General features: G+C 45.4%; 2 protein-coding genes across 5 annotated transcripts; one reads left to right on the top strand and one right to left on the bottom strand.

Annotated features, from left to right (window-relative positions):
• Positions 1-1,384: 1,384 nt before the first annotated feature.
• sncga (synuclein, gamma a) lies at positions 1,385-7,231 on the bottom strand. Of its 4 annotated transcripts, none has more exons than XM_035172387.2 (6): positions 6,927-7,231; positions 5,023-5,064; positions 4,601-4,728; positions 3,767-3,793; positions 2,175-2,230; positions 1,385-1,840 (listed from the first exon to the last, which is right to left on the bottom strand). In XM_035172387.2, exons 1-6 carry the CDS (start codon positions 7,045-7,047, stop codon positions 1,813-1,815), a joined length of 402 nt encoding a protein of 133 aa, XP_035028278.1. In that variant the 5' UTR covers positions 7,048-7,231; the 3' UTR covers positions 1,385-1,812. The 4 variants fall into 4 exon arrangements, with proteins under 4 accessions (XP_035028278.1, XP_035028279.1, XP_035028280.1 ...); XM_035172388.1 differs by having other exon boundaries at positions 2,171-2,230; positions 6,927-7,226; XM_035172389.2 differs by lacking the exon at positions 3,767-3,793 and having other exon boundaries at positions 6,927-7,229.
• A 5,297-nt stretch (positions 7,232-12,528) lies between these two features.
• Positions 12,529-15,563, top strand: LOC118118890 (high-affinity choline transporter 1-like). The gene is given in 9 exon segments (XM_035172384.2): positions 12,529-12,773; positions 13,048-13,164; positions 13,276-13,431; positions 13,587-13,735; positions 13,813-13,956; positions 14,067-14,217; positions 14,712-14,929; positions 15,004-15,037; positions 15,040-15,563. Coding segments are annotated over 9 exon segments (1,677 nt in total). The 5' UTR covers positions 12,529-12,589.
• The last annotated feature ends 6,183 nt before the right edge of the window (positions 15,564-21,746 follow it).

Below are 21,746 nucleotides of genomic sequence, written 5' to 3' on the forward strand. Positions count from 1 at the left end.
GGTTCCAGAGACACTGTGTCCTGTGGTTCCAGAGACACTGTGTCCTGTGGTTCCAGAGACACTGTGTCCTGTGGACGACGGTACTACAGGATCTGAGATATAAGATCCTCAGTGATCAGGACGATCACGTCTCCTGGTTCTGGTGAAACCCGCTAATGTAGCGACTGAATAATTACTACTACAATACAAAACAACTTTATTAATCCTAAGGGCAAATTGTTTAAGGCAAGTAAAAGACGACAGAAACCAGATACAGACATGCAGTGACAATAACACAATAAACACAACAAATGAAATGAACATCAATGTGTTTCCACTGCAGGTCGATCACCTGAAAAACTCATGAACTGTTCATGTTATATTTCTGCTGTGTGAGGCCTTGTTTTAAAATCGTCATCGTCATGGTGACGTATTTGTGTTGCTAACCTCCCTCCTCACAACAGGTTCTTATGCTGCGACTGTTGATGGTGGAGACGAGGATCAGGTGTGTGTGTGTGTGTGTGTGTGTGTTCTATGGAAACAGGCCCCACCCTGCAGTCAGTGAACATGTGTCTTCATGTCTGACCATTTGATCGTAAATGATCTGATGTGAAGCTGAGCCGCTCGCACTAACACGATCTGATGTTAAAAGTGTCTGAGATGTAAAAGTACATAAAACATGACGAGGCAGAAACCTTCCAGTTATTTGAACCCTCTGAAGTCTGCAGAAGAAATACTCCAGTGTTGAGCTGTTCTCAGACATGAACTGAACCACAGACATGTTCCTGACATGTTCCTCACATGTTCCTCACATGTTCTGTATAAGTCAGTGTCTCTGGACATGTTCTGGATCTTCTCCTGCAGCCTCCTGGTAAAATGTGTGTAACATGTCAGAGTCCATGTGAGGACACAGCAGGACAATGTCCTGAAGCTTCCCAGAGAGCGAGTGGACGTGTTGATGAGGTTTCTAACACGTGACGGACGTGAAACTGGAAGAACACAAAGATCTCAGGATGAAGAAGAGGAGCCGTACACGTAGAAGACGAAGACGTCAACTTGGAAACACGAGGAGGTTCCAGATCTTTTGGTGATGAGGGCTACAGCTGCATTCGTTCTGGACTATTTCTAGAGCGCCCCCTACACAACCTGGAAGTCATGAAGGAAGTTTCCTCTGTTTTAAGATTTATCTGATGCAGCTTCTTCTTCTGTGGTGTGACACAAACCCTTATTCAGTGACCTGCTGCTGAGAACTGACCAATCACAAACAAGCAGTGACATCACATCTGGGTCTCTGTCACCTGCGTCTCAGGTGTTTTAATTCACACTGCCCCCTGGTGGTCAGAGGTGAGAACTGCAGCTTTGCGTGGTTGAAGTAAACAGAACAGGAAGTAAAGAAGAAACAAAGTCGTTTTCCAAACGCGTCTTTATTTCACTTGTGTTTTATAAAACAATCTGCTCTGAAGCTTGATTATAACTGTGTGTGTGTTAGTGTGTTTGTGTGTGTGCGTGTGTTTATCTGTTTGTGTGTGTGTGAGTGTGAGAGAGAGTAAAGCAACATGCAGTTAAAGGCCTCAGATGTGTCTGTCAGGGGGCGGAGTCAGCATAGTGACCTGGGTGATGTCGTCCTACACCGACCAACCAGCTGAGTGCATGGTTGCATCACCTGAGTGTTACAAACTGACAATGAGAGACAAGTATGATGCAGAGGCAGTGTAACCATGGCAACGGGGGGTATATGAGGACAGGGTGTCTATTGGTTAATGTGGTGAAGATGAAGCGACTTTTAGTGATGAGCAGGTCAAAGGTTAAACGAGCGGCGGCACAGATGTGACGTTAGTTTCCTCTTGTTCCACCTCGGAGTCTGAGAGGAAGAAACAGACAAAGAGAAAATCGGATTAGAAAAGGACTAAACACACACCCATTGGACGACACTAGCTGTCAATCACTCTGTGGTATCCCCCCCCCCGGTGCTTTATGGTCTGTTTGACTCTAAATGATCATAATTCACTAAATGAACATCAGCTGTTTGAAGAAGACTTGAAACTAGAGACTGAGACAGAAACTCCTGAATGTTTCCTGACGTTATAAAGTGAGAAGTATATATAATATATAAAGTCATCTTCTCATAGACTTCTATAGAAACAAACATTGATTTTAAAGCCGTCCACTGGGACGAGATGAGACCTCTCACCTACTGTGCAGCCGGTTCGCTTTGTCCTTCAGCTCCAGCTTCTGTCTTTGGAAGGTCGGCCTGAGAGAGAGAGAGAGGGCAGAGGTCACGTGACTGTCACATAACCCCGCCCACAATCAAAGCTACGTTTCTCCCAGAGCAACGACAGGTAAACAAACACATTTCATTGGTCTGTTTCACTGTTTGACTTCGAGGTCACGAACTCCATCGTCACTGGTGATGATTGTTTTCAAATCTGCTGATTGAACCATTTTCTACTTGGATACACAACGTTTGTTTAGGGAGAAGTGTAACTTTATATCTCAACCAGTGACTGAATGTCAACGTGATTCATGTTAATAAAGATGAAGACACGCCTCCTCTTCCTCCTGTTCAAACAGGAAGCTATAATATCTCAGATGTGAACACTGCCATCTTGTGGTGATGACGTCATTTACAGTCGGAGCCTCAATGCTTCCTAACTTGTCTCCTTTAGCAGAGGAAACATCGACCATCCTTCCAAAGGAGAAAATGCCATTATTATCACTGTCAGCACAAAGTACTGTACAAACCGCAGAGTGTAAGTGGAGTCAGATTCTTTGCGTGGTTCTCCTTTCCTAACTCCTTATGGCTTCTCCTTCACATCTTTCCTTGACCTCAAATAAAACCAAACTGATCAGAAACACTCGAACAAACATCAGTAAGATAAAAACGACCTGAAACGACAGAAACATCTTTACAAACATTTATTTAACGTCTACTTTGATATTTTAGTTTGGTCCTTGTCCCATCTGCTAACATGGAGGAGGTTTATGACCTGTACTGCAGCCAGACCCCAGGGGGCGATAGAGATGATTTTGCTTTACTTTATGGGGGCGTCATGTCGTCCATCTTTATTTACAGTCACTGATCTGTAGAACATCGACTTGTGAAAGAAAGTGAAAAAAGAGTGAAACCCGAGGAGAGAGAAGCTGAAGAAAGCGTTAGTTCATGTGAATGAATCCGTTTCATGCTCCTGAAAACCTCCAACCTGATGTTTAGTTTAGTTTGACATTGTTAGTCTAGAGCAGAACGTCATCAGCATAGAGACGAACGTCAGATCGTATTTTTACTCCTCCTCCTCCTTCACGTTTGTTAGTTTTATGAACATAAGTGAAAAACATCATCACAAACTGATATTAGCAGTTTTATAATAATGTTGTTCCTGCCTCAATATTTAAAACGTAAGTAAAAACTGAAAGAAACATTTCAGAGTTCAGTTTTGATTCCTGACGTGCAACTGTTACGATGAGAACTGAGATGAAGCATGCAAACACTTTTGGTTTCACTTGATGGTAACTGCGAGATGCACTTATTACATGTTTTCAGCCACTCAAAGCCCAGGGGATGTGTTTCAAGTAGTTGTAACATTCCTTTAGGTTCCGTCTCAGATCTCATTTAGATAAACTGAAGCGTTTCAGGTGCATTCTGGGTTTTTCTTCCCATTTTGAAAAATTGTTAAAATCTTTGAAAAAGCACTGATTAAACGTTTACAGTCCGAAAATCCTCTCAGGCTACAAGCATCAAACCATGCAATCAGTTAGTAGCTCATCCACCCCCCCCCAACCAATCAGGCACCTCCTCAGCCACTGGTCCCGCCTCCTCCTGTTCCCAGCCAATCACCAGAGATTTGTGAATGAAGAGAGAAAAAAAGTTAAAGTCATCAACACAGATTAAAACATTAATTTATTGTAGGAACTGATCATTTTGTAAAAATACAGTTTACTGTTAATGAACTGTTAAAGCAGAAATTAAATATAATATAAAATCATCTTTATCATGATGTTTCATTAGTGTTTAATCAGAATCAGTCTTTATTTGTTTATTTCAGGAGGCTCCTCCTCCTCAGAGTCGCCATGTTGCACCACCATGTTTCTACAGGAGCCGAGAACCTGTCACCTTGTCACCTGAGGGGGGGGCAGTTTCTTGCAATCTGCACCTTCACCACTAGATGTCACTTAATCTGAGACACTGAACCTTCATAAGAGAAATATTTAAAATGTTCGTTTCATTGCAGGAAAAAAGATTAATTTTGTTCAGTGAAGAAAATGCCTTAAAAAAAAAAACTGAAATATAAATTTAAATAAATAAATATATTTATTATTGATTATATTGCTAATACCTGTAACAACCAGATTCTTATGTACCTTAAAAACTAAAACTATGTTTAATAAAATTATCTTTTAAACTTATTGTTGCTCCAGATTCTCCAGAAAACTAAACTGCGTCAAGAGGAAGGAAAACAGACTAAGATAGAAAGTGACGAACATTATTGATGTGATTTCTGTGTTTGTGTAATTACTCCCACTGCCAGAAGAGGGAGACATAGGTTTGACACTTAATTATGAAATTCATTAAAATCCAACATTTCCACCCAGCTTCTCGTGGGTCATGTGACGTGATGTCACTCACCGTGCTGACGAATCCGCTCGCCACAGCTGCATTCTCCACCCCCTCCACCGCTGCCTGGGCGACTTCGTTGGCCCCGGTGACGGCAGTGTCGGCAACAACGTTGGCCTGTTCAGTTGTCTTCTGGGCAACTGGACGACAGAAAGTGTCATGTAAACACACACACACACAAGCACACACACACACACACACGTATATATTGAACAAACATCAGTGAGATAAGAACGACCTAAAATGTCAGAAACCATCTTTAACAAACATTTATTTAACGTCTACTTTGATTTTTTAGTTTGGCCCATGTCCCATCTGCTAACATGGAGGAGGGGGGGTTAATGCCCTACACTGCAGCCAGCCACCAGGGGGCGAACAGGATGCTGTGGCTTGACTGTAGGGAGCCATGTTTATCATGTGCAGCCGTGTGTTACCTGTGTTGACTCCGGTCACGACTCCCTCCATCGTCTTGTTTCCTGACGAGAGAAGAAACAAACAGATGATTTATGTTTGTAGAAAACAGCTGAAGAGGAAAACAAAGAAGAAGAAGTGAGTTAACATTCACACAGTGAGAGTGTGAGTGTGACCTGGATTCTGTGCACACACACACACACACACACACACACACTGAATAATGAATTCATGTCACCAGGAGGAAACCTAACCCTAACCCTGACGCTCTGCTCCATTCTGTGTTAATTTGTTTATTTTATTATATATTTCATTTACTTTTCTTCTGATCTGTTTAGACTCGTTTCTAATTTATACCAGGTCCCACAGCAGCATCTAGTGGACATTAGAGGAACTGCATCTGACTTCAGAGTACTGGTCTGAACATAACATAACTCACAACATACAAGATAGATCTAGTTTCATTATAGACGTCTTGAATAATATTAAAACAAAGTGAATGTTTGTTGGTTATAGTATTTGTCCGAGTTCAGCAGAAACACAGGGACTGAGTCAGAGAGCCCCCGTGGGCGTCCTGCTGCTCGGACACGTGACGACTCAACAGAGTCTTTGTCTGTGATTCTGACGCACAAGCTGTTTTCAAACCGGACGAGGATGATGATGATGATGATGATGATGATGATGATGATGATGATGATGATGATGAAGCAGCTGCAGGCTCATAACATCAGCTCATATCTCCGTCACTTTTGACTTTTTTTATTCTTCTTTGAGTCGAGTTAGGACTGAGCACGAGTGCACGTATCAATTAATAATCATTTTTAATCTTCGACAAACATCTGTGATCTACACGTGAACATCAAACGTCACTTTTTCAACATTTACAGTTTCTGTTATTGTTTTCTGTTTTATTTGTTCGGTTGATCCTGATGTTTTTCGCCCGGATCATCATTTTCTCTGCGTCACTTATGTAAAGTGTCTGTGCTCCGTGTTTGACCTTTGACCTCGGTTTGTCTCAGTCCTTCTCAGTTCTCAGGATTTTAACGTTTCTAACGAGATATTTAAATCATCGTGTTTTTAATAAACCTGTATTATCTGGAATGACCAGCAGAGGGTGACTCCACTGGTTTGAAAGATTCTCCGTCCAAGCACTTTTTCTTCCGTCCATCTCTCTAGCACTGTTTTCCTCTTCTTCTCTACCTATCACTTCCTCCATCCCTCCCTTCCTCCATCCTGCTCTGGTGTAGAATTACACTTGTCCTCCGCCCATCCCCTCATCTTATCTATTCATCCTGCACTTTCCACCAAAATAAAACCCGAGATATGAATTTTATACGTTTAAATGAATGTTTATCCATCCCTCACCTCACAATGTTGAGGATGAATTGCACTTTTTGGTCTTCCCTCCTTCTTTCGTATGATTTTTATATTTTAAGATTCAGCTTTTCAACCTGTCATCTATCGCTCCCTCCACCCCTCTTTTGTTCTATCACTCCATCCATCCCTTTCATAGAAAAAAACAGCTGAATTTTCTGCTGATTTCTTTCTCCTCATCTTCACATCGTCATGATGGTTTCTTCTCTCTGATTTGAAATATGTCAGCTTCTTGTCCTCCTCCCTCCATCTCTCCATCCCTCCCTTCATCCTTCACAGTTCGGTGTTGAATTTCACTCGTCTCTTCGCTCCAGTCACGTTGTCTCAAGTCAAATTACCCTTCCTCCTTTTCCAGTTTCTCTTTTATTCTTACTTCTGTCTCTCTGTCCTTCTGATCATCTCTCCATCATCCATTCTTTTTCTCCACCTCTGTTTTCTCTATTTTCACTTTCTGTCTGATTGTTGTCTTTCACCTTTTCACACTGTTAAAGTCAAATACATTGTCTGTTGTTGAATTTTGCCCCCCCATCCACCCACCCATCCGTCCTCTCACCGACATAGATGACCCCCTCCTTGGTCTTGGTGGCGGCCTCCTCCACGCCGGCCTTTGTCTTCTCGGCAGCGGCCACCACTCCACCCTTCGCCATGGAGAATCCCTTCTTCAGAACGTCCATGATGCTTTGCTTTCCCTCTCCTCTTCTTCTCGTTTTATCTTTTCGGTCTTCCTCTCTTCTTATTCGCTCGACTCTTCCGTCCCTTTCTCGTCTCCTTGTGCTCCGTCTGCCTCTGTCGTTTCGTCTCTTCTCGTCTTCCTGCTAATGGAAGAGAGAGAGAGAGAGAGAGAGGGGTGGAGAGAGGACACGTGAGAAAGAGAGAGAGCTCTTACGAGAAAGGGAGGGAGAGAGGAATAGAGAGATTGTGCACTGGAGCAAACAAAAGAGAGAGAGAGGATGAGCGTGGCAGAGAGAAAAGCAAGAGAGAGAGAAAAATAAATAAATGGATGAGAGAGAGACAGATGAAGAAAAGAAGAGGAGTGAAAACAAAAAGCTTTTTCTTCTTCTGGGTTCTTGAAGAATGTCAGCGTCGACCCGATAAACTCACGTCCTCCAGGAAATAACCACTGGGCTGTGGACACTGCGTGATTGACAGCTAGTATCATCCAGGTGGTGAAGGAGGCAGGTAGAGGTGGGCGTGTCCCCGAGCTCTCAGTCAGGCTCCACCCCCTCTCTCCTAATATGGTTACTTCTGGTGTCAACAAACCAAGATGACTCACCCGATAAATGCAAATGGAGACATGTCCGCTTCCCTCCGGCGGCGTGGCTGAGGGTGGAGACATCGTAAAGTTACAGAGCTTCTGATAGCTTAAGGGAGTTTCTACGATGTATTTCTGAAGATGGGACCTTTCAGATGTTGCTCTTTTGTTGCCGTCAGCTTGATTTCAGTTAACAACTAAACTTTACATCTTCTTTAAACGACGTCACCACTCCCAAAAAGCCAAACCATCTCGATTGCCCCCTGGTGGCTGGCTGCAGTATAGGTCATTAACCAAACCCCAAAGATATAAGTTGACATTAAATAAATGTTGGTCAAAGATGCTTTCTGTCATTTCAGGTAGTTCTTATATACAGTCACTTAAGTCTATACACTGATCATTTATATACATCTGTCATCTTATAATCATCTAACAATACCATAGTCATTCATCTTATGTCTCTCTTTCAGTCACTGATCCTCTTTATATACAGTCACTGATCCTCTTTATATACAGTCACTGATGGTCTTTATATACAGTCACTGATCATCTTTATATACAGTCACTGATCATCTTTATATACAGTCGCTGATCATCTTTATGCTCTTTATATACAGTCACTGATCATCTTTATATACAGTCACTGATCATCTTTATATACAGTCACTGATGGTCTTTATATACAGTCACTGATGGTCTTTATATACAGTCACTGATCATCTTTATATACAGTCACTGATGGTCTTTATATACAGTCACTGATCATCTTTATATACAGTCACTGATCATCTTTATATACAGTCACTGATGGTCTTTATATACAGTCACTGATGTCTTTATATACAGTCACTGATCATCTTTATATACAGTCACTGATCATCTTTATATACAGTCACTGATGGTGTTACTTTATATACAGTCACTGATCATCTTTATATACAGTCACTGATCATCTTTATATACAGTCACTGATCCTCTTTATATACAGTCACTGATCATCTTTATATACAGTCACTGATCATCCAAACCAAAACCAAGTCTTAACCCTCAAACAGTCCTTTGAAGAAGTGGGGACCGGTCCTCACTCTGTAGGTCTGTGCTTTAAATGGTCCTCACAAAGGTATAAGTACAGGAATACACTCTCACACACACACGCACAGACACACTTATGTTTGTATTTCTGTCTTAGTGAGGACACTATCAGCATAATGCATTACCTAGCCTCTAACCATCCAAACTAAATGACTAATCCTAACCCTTAACTTAACCTAAACCTAATTCTAACCCCAAAACCAAGCCTAACCCACAAACAGTCCTCAAAGTGAGGACTGGCAGAAATGTCTTCACTCCGTAGGTTGTAGGCTCAAAATGGTCCTCACAAAGACATCTGTACAAGAGCATACAGACACACACACGCAGAGAAACACAAACACACACAGACACACACACACACAGAAATTAATTTCCTGCCTCAAACATCTGATTCAGCGTTTGCTTGTTCACATGATTTAGTTACTGTGAGTAAAAGTACTCAATGTAGTTACAATACCACAGTAAAAGTACTGATCATATTTTTTATGAATTAAATTTAAAACTTGTACATGGCACAACAAATAAAACAGAACTGAGCTCATGATGATGACATTAACCAACAAACCCAGAAACCTTGAACACATGTAAACGTTTTCCTGTGAACCATCCAATCAGAGACGAGTGGACGACCTCACGTCCAATCAGAGACGAGTGGACGACCTCACGTCCAGACAAGTCGCTCCAAATCACCTGCCTGAGGAATCCAGCACCTGTCCTCTAATTGACTGTTTTAATGACAGTGTGTGTGTGTGTGTGTGTGTGTGTGTGTGTGTGTGTGTGTGTGTGTGTGTGTGTGTCTGTCTGTGTGTGTGTGTTAGTTTTCCATAACAGCTGTGACATGTTTCTAGAAACTCAGCAGCTCGATGGTCATGTGAAGAAAACATTGTGTCTTCATCCAAAGTCAAACCAGAGAATGTCTCCACTTCCTGTTGAAGGCTCAGTTTTTAGTCTGCTCGTATTTACGATGATGATTTTCATTATTGTTTTACCTATTTTTTATTTGAGTAATTAATTGTATGTTTGGTAACTTTTGCCAAAATTTTGAAAGAAATTGACTTTGTTTTCATGCCATGGGTGTGTCCAATTGACTTGACAGCGCCCCCTAAAGTGCAGCGCCTGCAGTACGTTTTACCAAAATGCATGAAAATCATTGAGCATATGTATCAGATGCAGACGTACAAAAAAGTCAGAGGACCCATATTCCAAACCCAACAGGAAGTTTTTGGCTCCACATGTTTGATAAGAGTCCCGGCCTGAACACATCTACATGCCAATATTCAGTCATACTCATAGCGCCCTCTACTGGCAACAACAAATGACATGTTTTATACTGTGATGTACTCCTCCGAGCAAGTTGACCACATCCAGCTGTAATTTGGTCAGAAGACCCTTTAGACGGGATCGATGATAGATTATGAATCTTTGCTTTTTTGTTGAATGCTGTTGCCGTGGCAACGCACCAAAAATGTATGTTTCATTTTTATAATTGATCATATTTTCAGGAGGCTAAATATGCTCGAAAATTCACGAAACTTATCACATAATTCGAAAATGACAATATGGGTTTTGCATATTGGTGTGGCAAAATGGCTTGATAGCTCCCCCTACAACAAAGACCCTTAAGAGTATGATGAAGACTGAATGATGAATGTTGTCAGTTTATGTTGCACAGTGTTCCCGTGGCAACACGACAAATGTATTTTTTACAGTTGATGGTGGAAAACACGTTAACACGTTGAACATAATCATAGCCCCTCCTACTAGCAACAGGATGTGACATGTAACTCCTTCATTCACTGTGCAAACACACAACACAAAACCAAGCTGTGTCAACCAACCTCCAACAACTGCAGCTCCACCCGACACACAACGACCCAACTATGGCTGTTTGCAGCTTTAATTAGTGTTATTACTTGAAATTTGTATATGCTCTGATGTTCAGGAAACATCACTTTTGTCATTCTAACTATTGCTGCAGCTCCTCTTTTCAACCTTTTTCCAAAATTGGTCACTTTGTGCCCCAGAATCCATGAAATCACCAGGTCAGTAAAACCCCACGTCCCTGCCCCCTCTCTCTGTCAGTTTCCCCCCAGGCCTGTCTGAAGCCAACTGCTACAACTCGCCTCCAAGGTATTGACACACACCTTGGATCAACCAAACATAACTTGGAGTAAATGGCAGCAGCAGAAGTCTTAAGCAACAGGAGCCACAAAGCAGAGTTAGCATTGACCAGCTAACTGTACATCAGGACATGTTTCCTGGGTTTTGTCCAAGTAGGTTGTCCAGCATGAAAGATATTGAACCCCAAGTTACCCCTGATGGCTTTGCTGGCAGCGTGTGATAGAAGAAACACAGCATATAGCAGCACTCTGAATGTGACATGTACTGACTGGTCAATAAGAGGAGAAAGTTCAGTAGAGTCCAAGTGACATGAACAAAGAAACACGACAGCCATGCAGTCATCTTTGATATCACCATCACGTTGTGTTCTTTTTTTTACCACCATCTTGTCACTGGTATTCTTTGGTTTTCCTTTAAACTATTTCAAATTGCTGATTTCTCTGCACACACGCACAGTGCAGACACACACATACACAGACCAAATTCTTTCAACGTTTTCTAAAATTAGATGATTTTAATCATAGTAAAATTTTGGCAGATGCACTTTCTCGTGCCCTGGTGGTGTAAACATGGTCATTGCTGCCCTGGTGGGAACCAAGGTACTCATGAGTTTGACTGTTGAAGCCTGTGTTCCAGCCTAGTAAGGCCTGAGTGTTAATAGCCAGGTTTTCAGGATGTGTTGACTTTTCGGTGATCCCGTTTGGACCCCGTCTTAATGGGGGGAGGGGTGTGATGGCCTCTGGTTCCCCCTTGGGGTATAATCTGGGAGTGAACTGTCTGTCTGTCCTGCATGTGGCTGATCTGAAGCACCTGTGGCCCATTGTGTTCTTTAATCGGTATACTGGTGTGTCTCCCTTTTTGTCGTGGCCACTTGAGCCGGGTCGGAACAAAAATTACTAATCACTCTTTCTTTGGAAGGCTGGTGCCCCAGAGTCAATTGAATGGTAATAACTTATATTTAATATTATATACATTTTTTCAAATAGCCATAATTGATGAGTTGTTGCACATACAGTGCCCCAGTGTTTCCTGTGAGAGGCCAGGTACTGCTGGCAATTATGCGTAATGATGCACAATATTAAATTCAGTATAATTTTAGCAAATATAAAGATGCAATGGATTAACTTCAACTAGGCTATTTTAATGCTGTTTACCACATGAGTAGATGTCACTCAACAACATCACCACTGTTTCCTGTCCTGGCTCCTAAACGGTGGAACCAGCTCCACATGGACATGAGGACAGGAAGTCCACACATCTTCCTCCAGACTAAAGACACATCTCTTCAGACTGCACCTCGGTTAAAAAAACTATATTAATTAAAAAAATTGCACTTATATGTCACTTACATGCAGCACTTTGTAGTTTGGCTTTTTTGAAGCTAATGTAGTCACTTGATTCTTGTTGTTCTGGTTTGTCCCTCATGGTTGATGCACTTATTGTGAGTCACTTTGGAAGAAAGGGTCAGCTCAATGAAATGTAATGTAAAGCAGCTGTGTGAACAGGTGAGAGGAGTTGAGCTGGTGAGGTGTACATGGCTGACAGGCTGAGTGAGGAGGGTCGGTGGTAAAGTACTGAATGAACGGGGAGAGAGGATGAGAGAAGTGATGCAGAACTGTGGTCACTTACATAATGAGGGTCTGACAAGATGCTAATGAAGACATGGTCTGTCTTGTTTTCCAGTTTCTCTTGTTTGTCAAGATACAGGTTATAAAACACGCTGGTGTGAAAGACAGTCAACATTCTTCATCATGGCAGTGAACATCCCAGGAGTGATATTGATGGTGCTCTTCTACCTGATGGTCCTTGGGACCGGCATCTGGGCTTCTTTCAAGTCCAAGAGGGAACAGAAGAAAAGTGGAGCCAGTGAGATGGAGATGACGTTACTGGGAAACCGGAGCATCAACTGGGTGGTGGGGATCTTCACCATGACAGGTGAGGACAGCTCAGCTGAAGACAACAGGATGGAAACTGTCTGTCCCAGGCATGGAGGCAGAAAGATCTGGCAATTTATAAAATTACATTTACTTTTACAAGAACACATCATGAATTGTTGTTTAATATGAATAATAAACAGCCAAATCAGATTTGACTAACAACAGTCTTGGTTGGGTGAAGTCCTACTGGTCCTATTGATCAATAATACTGAATTATGATCTCACCTTTAGTCTTTGTCCAAATATCTGCTGTGTGTTGATCCATCCTGCAGCTACATGGGTTGGAGGAGGCTTCATTGTTGGCACAGCTGAGATGGTGTACACTCCGTCAATGGGACTAACCTGGGCAGCCACGATGTTAACTGCATACAGCTTATCTTTTATTATATGTAAGTTTAAGTTGGCAATTTTACTTCATCAATTCACCTCAAGTTGAATCATTATTTTAGTGATTTCTTGATATTATCATTAGTTTCTGTTTTTCCCCTCATTAAATCAAGGTGGCCTGGTGTTTGCTAAACCACTAAGAGAAATGAGGTGTGTCACAATGATGGACCCTTTCCACATCAAGTATGGACAAGTTCTGACAGCTGGACTGAGCCTGGCCTCAATTCTTAATGATATACTATGGGTAGCAGGAACACTGATTTGTTTAGGTAAGTAAGAATATACAGGAGCACTTTAACCTCTCCTCATATATGTGTGTGTTTAAATGTCAGTTTAAAATAAATGTATTTGAAGGAATATGAGTCAGTGATACTTGTACAGACTGTATATAAGTAGAATTCCACTGATACAAGGTGTTTAACAGGAGGCACCATGAGTGTGGTCCTGGATTTGCCCTACACTCTGTGTATCTGGATCTCTGCTGCAGTTGTCATCATCTACACTCTGCTGGGAGGTCTCTACTCTGTGGCCTACACTGATATTATTCAGCTTGTTCTTATATTCATTAGCTTGGTGAGTTGCTGTTCTTTAAGGTTTTATAAAGTGCTGGAGTCCTTGTCCATTACTTACATTTGTATTTGTCTCTGCAGTGGCTGTGTGTTCCCTTTGTCTTGATGAACCCTAACTGCTTGGACATCAGCAAGACACTGATGAACAACACCTTACACGCTCCCTGGATCGGTGCACCAGGACTGGAGAAGACCGGGATCATGATGGATGATTTCTTGATGTTTGTAAGATGGAGCAAAACTGTGGCTGATGTCAAATGTACTTCACTGGTGTTGAGAGAAATCCTCAAGATAAAGACACATGACTCATATTTTAAATCTGTTTCATTTTCAAGTCACTGGGAAGTCTGGGATATCAGTGTTTACACCAGAGGACGTTGGCAGCTTCTTCATTAGCCACAGCTAAGCTCTCGTTCTGTCGCTGCTTTCGTATACTTGTGTTTGGAACACCTCCAATACTGCTTGGGGCAGCTGCTGCATCTACAGGTACTGACAACTTCTACATACTTATGTAAACTGTGACATCTTACATCCACTTATCTGTTGTATTTAATGTTACGGAAAGAACAAAACATGTTAAATCAATAGTTAAATCACAGGAAACCAAGGAGCAACATCTTTGCATAACTTAGTGAGCAGGTAGAGAGCAAGGTGACCTTTTGTTGATTTGTGTACTAAACAGTGGGTTTTGAAACCAAGGTTGATCCATTACCATATAAAACAAAGAGCTGAGTCACAGTCCTTAGTGCAGGAGAGTCAACTGTAAACAAACAACTATTTTACTGTCCAAACATAAAAAGACCAAATGATCACTGTAAGCAGACTACTTGATCACTATAACCAAGTTCTTTAACCAGCCTTTGAATAGGAGCGATTCTGTTGACGATTTGGACGGTTGATTACTTTGTCCTTGATCACTTTATACGGTGTCCACTGTAATGTTTTTCTTTTGTATGAATTTTCTTTGGTCTGCTCCTCAGATTGGAACCTGACGTCTTATGGTTCTCCATTTCCATATGAACGTGGGGAAGCAGCTCAAGTCCTGCCCCTCACATTACAGCACCTCACCCCGTCCTTCATCTCCATAATCGGAACTGGATGTGTTGCTGCTGCTGTGATGTCATCTGCTGATTCTGATTTGATTTCTGCTGCTTCTGTCTTCACCTCCAACATATACAAGAACATCCTGAGGCCACAGGTGAGAACATTGAATTATAAGATAAGAGTTAGTATCTCAAACCTCTTCACCTCCTCCTCTCTACTTTTCTCCAGGCATCAGACAGAGAGATTCAGTGGGTGATCCGATTGCTGTGATGGTCGTGGGTTTGGTTGGTACATCACTAACCAGCCAGAAAAACAGTGTCTTACTCTTCTGGATTCTTGGTGCTGAAGTGGCCTACGTCATAATCTTCCCTCAACTGGTCTGCGTCCTCTTCGTCAATATCTCCAATGGTTACGGAGCTGTTATGGGCTGTGTGGTGGGATTGGTGCTCAGAGTTCTCAGTGGACTCCCATCACTCGGGCTGCCAGTTGTCCTCCACTTCCCAGGATGTGTTCTAGAGGATGGAGTTTATGTCCAGTACGCTCCAGTTAAGACCATCTCCATGCTGTCTGCCATTGCTGCCATCGTGTTGTTCTCCTATCTGACGTCTGTGCTCTTCAACAAAGGCCTGTTACCTGAGAAGTGTGACGTGTTCAAGGTGAAAGTCCAGCAATCAGCACGAGAGCTGACACTGGTACATGGGGCCAAAGAAGACAATGAGAAAGAGACACTGGATAACACATGTCCTCAGACTGAGGCCTCAGAGCCAATGATTAGCTCAGAGTGTTAGGCCCAATCCCATTTCACCCCTCGGCCCTCCCCCTTGTTTTCGAGGGTCATCTTGTCCCTTGAAAAGGAGTCACACGGGGTAGTGGTTGAAATCTTCCCCTACGAATTGGGACAGCCCAAAAGACGCTGTTACATCATCAGTAGTCGTCAATGTAAACCAGGGGTGTCAAACTCATTTTAGTTAAGGGGCCACATACAGGCAGACTTTGATCTCAAGTGGGCCAGACCAGTAAAATCATAGCATAATAACGCATACATAACGACAATATTTCTCTATATTTAAATCATTGGTGAAGGTTTTTGGATGATAAACCCTATTTTAAGGTCTTTCTACAATAAACTAGAAACATAAAGACCAAAAACTCAGCCGTCAGCCCACTGTTGATCTGCCTGGGCTCTCCTCTGCAGATTCCCTCGCTTTGTCACAAAGCGAGCAGCGAGCGCTGCTGCCTCCGGAGCAGACATCGCATTTACGCTGTTTTTGAAGCAATTACTGGATCCATTCAAAAAATTACAAAATGTTTGGACTCATAAACCTCCATGTTCTTAAGAGACATGCTGATTCACTGCTGTTTAGTTCTGGTTCTCAGTGTAAATCGCTACTCTTACTCTTTACTTGCATGCTCTTACTGATACAATGCGACCCCCTGTGGACTGATTAGGAATAGCAGCTACTTTTATAGAAATGCAATTTATGTCTTTCTGTAATTTTCACACTTAGCAAAGTCATCCGGCGGGCCGAGCTGGACCCCCTCGCGGGCCGTATGTTTGACACCCCTGATGTAAACAGACGACAAAAGTTTTGTGGGGATGTCTTTGTAATAACATTGTTGAAATCTTAAATAAACAATATCCAAATAACATCAATGCTAATGCAGGTGAATCAATGACATTTGAAATTGAAAAGCTTGGATGCGCTGCATTATTTCACGTATGAATCAACAGCTTCAGTTAGCTAGCAGTGGTCTGAATGCAACCCTGGCAAGATGCTTTGTTATTAGAGCAACAGTTCAGTTCAGTAACATCGCTGCTATACACGAGTTCAATCAAGTGCATCGTGTGTCTTCAAAGAAGGGGGGTGCAATATGAAATTAGGTGAAAATACGGGGTTATCATGCAAAAAAAACATTGCTATCACGCTAACGCTAGTATGCTAATGCTAGCACGCTAGCAATCTTTTTTTTAGGTTGATGTGAAAAAAATGACCATAATATGTTGAAATGATATTAAACTAAGATATTACAATCATAATTTTTAAATCCTTATTAATGGAGAAAATACATTTGTGGGTCTCTCTCCCAGCTTGGGTGATTCACAAGGCGAAAACACATTAACCCCATAACGCCCCATAATGCAACACTGTGGAAAAGGTGATAGATTCACTGTTAAACTGACATTGGCACATGAAGTCAGTTGGACATCCCATAAACTTCGGGAGCTGGAAGAGTAAAGTCTGTTTAATGTCTATTGGAGCTTTACTGACACCTTCAGGGACCCCAGGAGAAGTCAGCCTCCATACGTGGGGTGCCCACTCAAAGAGGTGAGCTTTTGACTGCCCGTCTAACTAATATATTTCAATGTTGCAACCTATTAAAATGTAACCTGGAGACTTTGATTTAAAACAGTTCATCTGTAAAATACTGTTCTATGGCTGTTGGTGAAAGCTGGTTTACCCTCTGTGGCACACGAATAATTACTTAAGTCGTACACTGTGCAATGTGCGGTTACTCGATGAGGTAACCAAAGCTTTTGGCTTTGATGTCATCACATGGTACCCAACCTCAAAGGGATAGTTTACCGTAAAATGAAATTTCCCTCATCTACTGACCACTATGTGCAAGGGTTGGAGACAGGGACGTGCACAGGCATTGTTGGGGCCAGGGGCTCAAGTGATGATTCTCATAATTATTTATAGTAAAAAAATATTTAAACCAAAAGTAAAATTTTGTATCACATCTCTGACTAGCTTAACAATTTCTTTGAATACCCTCTCACTCACACAATTGTTAAATACTAATAGGAAGAATGAATGGTTATTGGATGAGGAGCCTACATTCAAAACTCTGCAGTTTAAGGACACTAACAACAAAAACATTGTTTTTTCATGTACTGGTTCATTTTGAGATTTTGGTCTATTTTGTTTCCATGTCGTCTTCTTTCACTGTAATGGAAAGAAAACTTCTAAAAACACACTTTTAGATGGTGTTTGTTTTAAACTCTGTCTGTTTGCTAGCAAGACACAAGTTCACTTTATTTGTTTTTGTCTATTGGCTAATTAGCTATAAACTAGAGGAACTGGTAGCTTAGTTTATCACCACTCAGCTCCACACAAGCAAAGAAAAACCAGTACAACAGAGACAGGAGCTGGGAGCTGGGAGGTGGGAGGTGGGAGGTGGGAGCTGGGAGCTGGGAGGTGGTGGGAGCTGGGAGGTGCTGCCTGTCTGGTGGGAGCTGGGAGCTGGGAGGTGGGAGGTGGGAGGTGGGACTGGGACTGGGAGGTGGGAGCTGGGAGTGGGAGCTGAGCTGGAGGTGGAGGGGGAGGTGGGAGGTGGGGATGGGGCTGTCGGATCTGGGAGGTGGGAGCTGGGAGCTGGGAGGTGGGAGGTGGGAGCTGGGAGGGCTGGGGTGGGGAGTGGGAGGTGGGAGGTGGAGGTGGGAGCTGGGAGCTGGGAGCTGGGAGCTGGGAGGTGGGAGCTGGAGGTGGGAGGTGGGAGCTGGGAGGTGGGAGCTGGGAGCTGGGAGGTGGGAGGTGGGAGCTGGGAGCTGGGATCTGGGAGGTGGGAGCTGGGAGCTGGGAGGTGGGAGCTGGGAGGTGGGAGGTGGGAGGTGGGAGCTGGGAGCTGGGATCTGGGAGGTGGGAGCTGGGAGGTGGGAGCTGGGAGCTGGGAGGTGCTGCCTGTCTGGTGGGAGGTGGGAGCTGGGAGCTGGGAGGTGGGAGGAGCTGGGAGGTGGGAGGTGGGAGGTGGGAGGTAGGAGGTGGGAGCTGGAGTGGGAGCTGGGAGGTGGGAGGTGGGATCTGGGAGCTGGGAGCTGGGAGCAGGGAGCTGGGAGGTGGGAGCTGGGAGGTGGGAGGTGGGAGGTGGGAGGTGGGATCTGGGAGGTGGGAGCTGGGAGCTGGGAGCTGGGAGCAGGGCGGGGAGGTGCTGCCTGTCTGGTGGGAGGTGGGAGGTGGGAGCTGGGAGCTGGGAGCTGGGAGGTGCTGCCTGTCTGGTGGGAGGTGGGAGGTGGGAGGTGGGAGCTGGGAGCTGGGAGCTGGGAGGTGGGAGCTGGGAGGTGCTGCCTGTCTGGTGGGAGCTGGGAGGTGGGAGGTGGGAGCTGGGAGCTGGGAGCTGGGAAGTGCTGCCTGTCTGGTGGGAGGTGGGAGGTGGGAGGTGGGAGAGGGCTGGGAGCTGGGAGCCGGGAGCTGGGAGGTGCTGCCTGTCTGGTGGGAGCTGGGAGCTGGGAGGTGGGAGCAGGAGCTGGAGCTGGGAGGTGCTGCCTGTCTGGTGGGAGGTGGGAGGTGGGGGGTGGCTGGGAGCTGGGAGCTGGGAGGTGGGAGCTGGGGGGTGCGTGTCTGGTGGGAGGTGGGAGGTGGGAGCTGGGAGCTGGAGCTGGGAGGTGCTGCCTGTCTGGTGGGAGCTGGGAGGTGGGAGGTGGGAGCTGGGAGCTGGGAGCTGGGAGGTGCTGCCTGTCTGGTGGGAGGTGGGGGGGGGAGCTGGGAGCTGGGAGCTGGGAGGTGCTGCCTGTCTGGTGGGAGCTGGGAGGTGGGAGGTGGGAGCTGGGAGCTGGGAGCGGGAGGTGCTGCCTGTCTGGTGGGAGCTGGGAGCTGGGAGGTGGGAGGTGGGAGCTGGGAGCTGGGAGGTGCTGCCTGTCTGGTGGGAGCTGGGAGGTGGGAGCTGGGAGCTGGGAGCTGGGAGCTGGGAGCCGGGAGCTGGGAGGTGCTGCCTGTCTGGTGGGAGGTGGGAGCTGGGAGGTGGGAGCAGGGAGCTGGGGGGAGCTGGGAGGTGCGGTCTGGTGGGAGGTGGGAGCTGGGAGGTGGGAGGTGCTGCCTGTCTGGTGGGAGGTGGGAGCTGGGAGGTGGGAGGTGGGAGCTGGGAGCTGGGAGCTGGGAGGTGCTGCCTGTCTGGTGGGAGCTGGGAGGTGGGAGGTGGGAGCTGGGGCTGGGAGCTGGGAGCTGGGAGGTGCTGCTGTCTGGGGGGAGGTGGGAGCTGGGAGGTGGGAGCAGGCTGGGAGGTGCTGCCTGTCTGGTGGGAGGTGCTGCCTGTCTGGTGGGAGGTGGGAGCTGGGAGCTGGGAGCTGGGAGGTGCTGCCTGTCTGGTGGGAGGTGGGAGCTGGGAGGTGGGAGCAGGAGCTGGGAGGTGCTGCCTGTCTGGTGGGAGGTGCTGCCTGTCTGGTGGGAGCTGGGAGCTGGGAGGTGGAGGTGGGAGGTGGGAGCTGGGAGCTGGGAGGTGCTGCCTGTCTGGTGGGAGGTGGGAGCTGGGAGGTGGGAGCAGGGAGCTGGGAGCTGGGAGGTGCTGCCTGTCTGGTGGGAGGTGGGAGCTGGGAGGTGGGAGGTGCTGCCTGTCTGGTGGGAGGTGGCAGCTGGGAGGTGGGAGGTGGGAGCTGGGAGCTGGGAGGTGCTGCCTGTCTGGTGGGAGCTGGGAGGTGGGAGGTGGGAGCTGGGAGCTGGGAGCTGGGAGGTGCTGCCTGTCTGGTGGGAGGTGGGAGCTGGGAGGTGGGAGCAGGGAGCTGGGAGGTGCTGCCTGTCTGGTGGGAGGTGGGAGCTGGGAGGTGGGAGCAGGGAGCTGGGAGGTGCTGCCTGTCTGGTGGGAGGTGCTGCCTGTCTGGTGGGAGGTGCTGCCTGTGGAGGTGGGAGGGAGCTGGGAGGTGCTGCCTGTCTGGTGGGAGGTGGGGCTGGGAGGTGGGAGCAGGGAGCTGGGAGGTGCTGCCTGTCTGGTGGGAGGTGCTGCCTGTCTGGTGGGAGGTGCTGCCTGTCTGGTGGGAGGTGGGAGCTGGGAGCTGGGAGCTGGGAGCTGGGAGGTGCTGCCTGTCTGGTGGGAGCTGGGAGGTGGGAGCTGGGAGCTGGGAGCTGGGAGCTGGGAGGTGCTGCCTGTCTGGTGGGAGGTGGGAGCTGGGAGGTGGGAGCAGGGAGCTGGGAGGTGCTGCCTGTCTGGTGGGAGGTGCTGCCTGTCTGACGTGACTGTGATGACCGTGCTCACTACTGCACCTTCACTAGCCTCACGCTTCCATTAGTCAACCATTCAATGCACAACGAGGCATCTCGATGTATTTCAATGTATCACATCACGTTTTTCTATATTACTGCACGTGGCTGCCTCTTCATCAGTTAATAAAATCAGTCAGATATGAACTCCCTTTTTATTTAGAAAGTGCTCTAAAAGGTATTATAGACTGTTACTGTTATTACAAGTGTGCCATAATTTACAAAATAAGGTTTTCAATTCATGAATCAGACTACAACAGTGAGTCTGACAGGGGTCAGTGCTCTCCACACTGATTTCATTCATTCAGTTTAGACTTGTGTGCTGCACCTAAAGCTTAAAAGGACAAACTCTGATTATATAGAGACTGAGTCTAATCTCCCGACCTGATATTTAGATTGTTTTATTCAATCAGTATATGTGTTTGACAGGGAAGCTGTGCACAAACTGGAGTATAATATTCATTTATAAAAATAAAAAAAGCACCCCAGAAAAAGGACAGGGGCTCAAGGCCCCTTTAAGGTCTATGTGTGCACGTGCCGGGGGGGTGAAGTGTTTGAGTCCACAAAACACTTTTTGAGTTTCAGGGGTAAACAGTGTTAGAGCAGAATCCAATACAACTGAAGCAACTAATAAAACAAGAGAAGGAAGACAACATGCCTCCGTATCTGCTCCTGTGATGTCATCAAGTATCCGCAAGCTCCGACGTTCAAATTCAACAGGAAACGACGTCATTAACACTAAGTTTTTATTCTAGATGTTTCTGATAGCTTCCTACGAGGTGCATTCAGGGACCCTGGAACACACCAGCATGTGGCTACGCTAGCTAGCTAGCTTGGCCACTTCCAGTGAACTTTAAGACTAAAAACTTGGAGTAAATGACCTCGTTTGGAGTCAAATTTGAACGTCTGGGCTTGAGGACACTTGATGACACCACACGAGCAGATATGGAGGCATGTTATGTTTTTACTGCTGTTTTATTACGTCTGAAGAAGGAGTCGCCC

This window comes from Hippoglossus stenolepis, chromosome 12 (genome assembly GCF_022539355.2).
Source record: "Hippoglossus stenolepis isolate QCI-W04-F060 chromosome 12, HSTE1.2, whole genome shotgun sequence".
Lineage (NCBI taxonomy): Eukaryota > Metazoa > Chordata > Actinopteri > Pleuronectiformes > Pleuronectidae > Hippoglossus > Hippoglossus stenolepis.